This window comes from Nuphar pumila, chromosome 2 (genome assembly GCF_984573655.1).
Source record: "Nuphar pumila chromosome 2, dmNupPumi1.hap1.1, whole genome shotgun sequence".
NCBI classification, from domain to species: domain Eukaryota; kingdom Viridiplantae; phylum Streptophyta; class Magnoliopsida; order Nymphaeales; family Nymphaeaceae; genus Nuphar; species Nuphar pumila.
The window spans coordinates 136,848,449-136,853,379 of record NC_143250.1 but is presented as its reverse complement, the minus strand read 5'-3'; the positions used below and the strand labels follow the sequence as shown (position 1 = coordinate 136,853,379).

General features: G+C 34.2%; 1 protein-coding gene across 1 annotated transcript; it reads left to right on the top strand.

The window, feature by feature from the left end:
- The first annotated feature begins 2,043 nt into the window (after positions 1-2,043).
- On the top strand, positions 2,044-2,677 carry LOC149847255 (protein RALF-like 34). The gene has a single exon (XM_089996881.1). It carries the CDS (start codon positions 2,125-2,127, stop codon positions 2,542-2,544), a length of 420 nt encoding a protein of 139 aa, XP_089853007.1. The 5' UTR covers positions 2,044-2,124; the 3' UTR covers positions 2,545-2,677.
- The last annotated feature ends 2,254 nt before the right edge of the window (positions 2,678-4,931 follow it).

The following is a 4,931-nucleotide window of genomic DNA, read 5'->3' as shown; positions in this document are numbered from 1 at the left end:
GAAAGATTTTTTTTTTCCTCTTCCTGTTCGAACTCTACTTATAAGTCAACATTACAAAAAAACTCTGAAAATCCTTTGAAAGCAAGTACAAATGGAGGATGCAGAAAATTATAAGTTTTTAATTAACAAGTATATGAATTTCAAATTCTTCGATGATAGGTGGCTACTTCAAGTTCATGAGATACATATTTTGGCTAATCAGATCAAGTATGAGAGTATGAACCATAATGAATCATTTCAGGTGACTGCAATCATTGATACATTGCATGTATCTTAAAAATATTATAGAAATTAATTGAAACATAAGAATGAAGAGTTTACCTTAAAACAACTTCTTCAATATCTTAGAATCGATAAGGAAGCTCGATCTCAAGATAAGAAAGATGAAGTAAAAAAAGTTTGTGCTAAAGTAAACATGATTGAACATAAATCATAGTTAAAACCTGAACTTCAGAACAAGAACAAAAAATTCAAAATCAATGCTACAAAGAGAAAGATTATTTTTTGCTATATTTATGAAAAACGGAATCACGCAAGAGAATACTGACACAAGAAAAAATTTCAAGACAATAAAATTAGTAAACCTGATGACGACTTAATGGTTATAGTTAGTGAGATATTTACTATTCATTCCTATAAAGGATAGTATGTTGTTATAACTCTTGATATTCTTATTATTTTTCCAAGGTTGTTATATAACTCTAGTTATTCTTATTAATTTTTCAGGGAAAGCATGCATGAAGATTCTCCTTAATAATTCCCTTCACGAATTAATGAAACTAAGCTAGGTTGTTATTTTTGGGGCCTTCTGTTATGCAATGGCATCTTCATCTTTTATATGATTTCTTTATCTTGATTTCATTTTGGCATGCTTAACTTGATTTATGAGGCATACCTTTAATTTGTTTCGAAAGGTTGTACTGGATTGTGAGCTTCTAGCAAATAATGAAAATATTATTTTAATAACAATTTGGTTGGCTTATATACTGGCAGCAAATTCAAAATTCTGACGTAATGCTTTGTCTTGGACATTACAACCAGATCTATGTTTATAAATTAGTAGGCATGCAACTATGGTTTTTTTGTTATGATTCCTTGTTCTTGAGAAGTACACACTGTTTAAGTCCAATCATACTTTATTTAACACTAAAAAATACCCTGTGCAATTGAAGATGAAGCTCTCTAATTTTCTTACATTAATTAAAGTTGGTTTGATGATAAATCTCACAAAAAACTTAAAACTTAAAAAATAATATATATAAAACAAAAAAAGTAAAAAATATCATGTTTAAATAATAAACTATATATACAATAAAAGGAAATAAGTTAAAATACAAAGAAAAACACATTTAAGATATAGAAAATAAATAAAAAACAGACAATAATTGATAATATTGCAAGAATATCATGATATTCTCATGATAATATCGCGATATTATCAAAATGATGATATTTTCAAAATATCACAATATTTTACCTATAAATTGTTTGCTGAAAATACAGCGATAATATCATGATATTTTCAAAATATGGCTGATATCTGTGACTATGCTACAAACTAAATCCAGAATTAAATGCTTACCAAAAGTGTCGAATAAGGACCTTGGTTTAACTCCACCCTTAAAACCCAAATGTGGTGGGAAATGTTTACAAGTTTTGTGAAGTTTGCCCTTAACAAAAACAAATTATTGCCTCTTTAATTGTAAAGCTTTTATTTTTCCCTTACTGCAAAACACATGATTTCCTCTTTAGACACACCATGAGACAGCAAGGAAAAAAAAGGGTCAAGGGTATTTTTGTTAATTTAAAAACATTTGATTGAGGTTATGGACCTTCTGTGGACTGGGGTTGAGGTAACGATGGTCACATGAGGACCTTATTTGACACTGTCAATAAGACTTAGGGCTCATCTCCAAAAAATTAAAAAACAAATCCTCTTTTTTAAAATACAGCTACTAAATTAAAATTTTCATATTCAGCGTGTGGTTGAAATACCCAGTGACCACCACCGATAAAGAGTTGAAATACCCACTCTCCATTCTTACTCCCCCCAACACATCACACACAGACACCTCCTCCTCTTCACTCCCTCCAGCCACAGATCCAGGGTATCCTGCACCAACCATGGCTCCCAATGCCAAGCTCTTCTTGCTTCTACTGATGCCTCTGCAGGCCTTTCTCTTATCTACTGTGATCTGCTCAGATCAGCAGCAACAGAGTGAGAAGGATGAGGTAGAGGAGATGAGCTTGGATCTGGCAAAAGAAGCCATGGGGTGGTCTTCTTCAGAGTTGGAGGAGATGATTGGCTTTGTTGGTGATGAGGACTCGGTCGGTGCTGAGTTGGGGAGCAGGAGATCTCTCTTCTGGAGGATGCTGCGCTACTACTACATCAGCTATGGGGCTCTCTCTGCTAACAGGATCCCTTGCCCTCCACGCTCTGGTAGATCCTACTACACCAACAATTGTTATAGGGCTAGGGGCCCCGTTAGGCCTTACCACAGAGGGTGCTCTGTCATTACTCGCTGCAGCAGAGCCGCCTATTGAGAGCAACCCTGTTGTTTGTAGTTGCTTCATTACGATCATTTGCTCGTATATCTGATGATTTTAGATGTGGTTTTTGGTATGCCGCCGAAACAAATCAGAGATTGGTGAAAGCTCAATATGGTGATTCTCTTTATTCTTGATCTTTGTGATTGTGTTGGGTTTGTGTAATCTGGTTTTGGGAATAGTGCGTTTGAGGGCAACAACTTTATCTTGAAAACTGGAGTAAGTAGATGATTTGCGTAAGGATTATCCCAATATTCTCAGACTATCCCAAAATACAAGAATATCCCTATAAATAATCATATGTAACATTCAGTACTCAGCCAAAGTATCTTTGGCCCAGTGAATGGATGCCATTGCCACACATCCCACCCCTACCAATGACTTGATCTGTGGCATCTATTGATTGAACCAAGTACCTCTCCAGGTACTGCGTCTGATCACTGGATCTCCTCCACACGAAGGCAGATCAGGTGCAGTTGAGTGTACCCCTGCACTTGATCCGCCCTCTATCTTCTATTGGGCCTCACAACTGATGGAGGGCGGATCAGATGCAGCGGCAAGTGTACAATGTGATTGCACCTGATCTGCCGTCTTTTAAAGTATTTCTTTCCCTCTGTGGTCAACTGTTTCGGCTTTATGCGCAGTTTGAGCTAGTTTAACCCTAAATCCGTTTTGATTTGAACAGGAGTATAATCTCTCTCTCTCTCTCTCTCTCTCTCTCTCTCTCTCTCTCTCTCTCTCTCTCTCAAAATTTACAATTTGTCTAGCAACCTGTCGGTAGAGATTGGAAAGGAGATGAGCAGCTGGCCTTAGGCTCGGTGAGCCAAGCTATAAGCCAGATCTTTTAGGTAAACCAGCCAACCATGAACATGACGGCTAATATAGACTCGTTTTACATATTATATATTCTATACATAGGGCAATACATCCATGCTCAATGGACCCAGTGCGAAATGAAAAGAGTGTTTTTTTCGCAATTCCAACCCTATAGATGTGTTCAGCATGATTGATTTACTAGAAATCAACACTTGGATCCTGAATTTTAGATGAAAAAAATGGTATTTGGAGCCTCCAAATTTTTTGAAAATTGTAAGCCGTTTATTTTTTAACCTTTATAAAAACTATCCATGCATTGGAATCAAATGCTCAAACTGATTTCTATAAAAATAAGCTGTGTATAGATCACATCAGAATTTAGAAAATAAACAAAAATCAAATGTCATATTTCATAGATTTTTTATTCTTTTCTCTTAAATCTATCCATACCAATGTAATCTATATACTTGGTTTTATAAGGACCAGCTCTTGAATCATCTGATTATAATACATAAACAAGATTTTTTAAGGTTTTAAAATTAATGGCTCAATCTTCATAAATATTCTGACATGCAAAAGTTATATTTTTCATAAAAAAACACACGATCCAACTGTTGATTACTCCTAGTAAATTCACCATTCTGAACAAGTCTACATGGTTGGATTTGAAAAAAAATCGTTAGGAATGCCCAGGTCACACGATAATTCTCATATTTCTAGTTATCATATTCTAGTGACTTCATATATATATATATATATATATATATATATATATATATATATATATATATATATATATATATATATATATATATATATATATATATATATATATATATGTGTGTGTGTGTGTGTGTGTGTGTGTTTGAAATACATAATATATATTTTTAATATTATCATGATTAAAAAAACACTTAAAAATCAATTAGAAAAAAGAGCCAACTTGTAATTGGCAACTTGCCACAAGGTCAAATCTGGGTGCACTATAGATCTCCAGCAAAAGAAACTAAAGGGTTATACCAATCAGAGGGTTGTTCCATGGCCTAGTTAAAATGAAAGTAACGTGTCGGCAACATGTTAAGAAAATGTTTTGATAATATCCATGTGTCTATATAGCTTTTACCTTGTGTATTACAGAGAGATTAACAGAAGAAGTATGCTGAAGGATATACTCGTTCTCCTATTCTCCTTGACTCAAAGTCAAATCATGTGGGAAAGGTAAAAGCATTTCATAGGAAAGAAACCTTTTCATGGAAAAGGAAAACCGCATGAAAATGTTTCCATACGAAAGCCACCATTATACTCTTGTTTCATGGGGTAGAAAAATATTTAATACTTGTTTTACATGAGAAAAGTTGGTGGCAGTATTAGTTTTTCTGTGTTAGTTTCACATGAAAAGGGTGACCAAGAAAATATGTAATGAGAATAGGGAACAACCGGATCATATAAACATCAATCGAAATTAGACGGATGCACCGATCATATCGAATTGGATCACATAATAGAGACTGGATCATAAATAGGCATGAACTTTGCAGATCAAAACGGATTAAATTAAATGTGTTGAT

Bases quoted from the DNA above. Each gene is read 5' to 3' on its own strand.
- LOC149847255 (XM_089996881.1), top strand. From the start codon at position 2,125: ATGGCTCCCAATGCCAAGCTCTTCTTGCTTCTACTGATGCCTCTGCAG.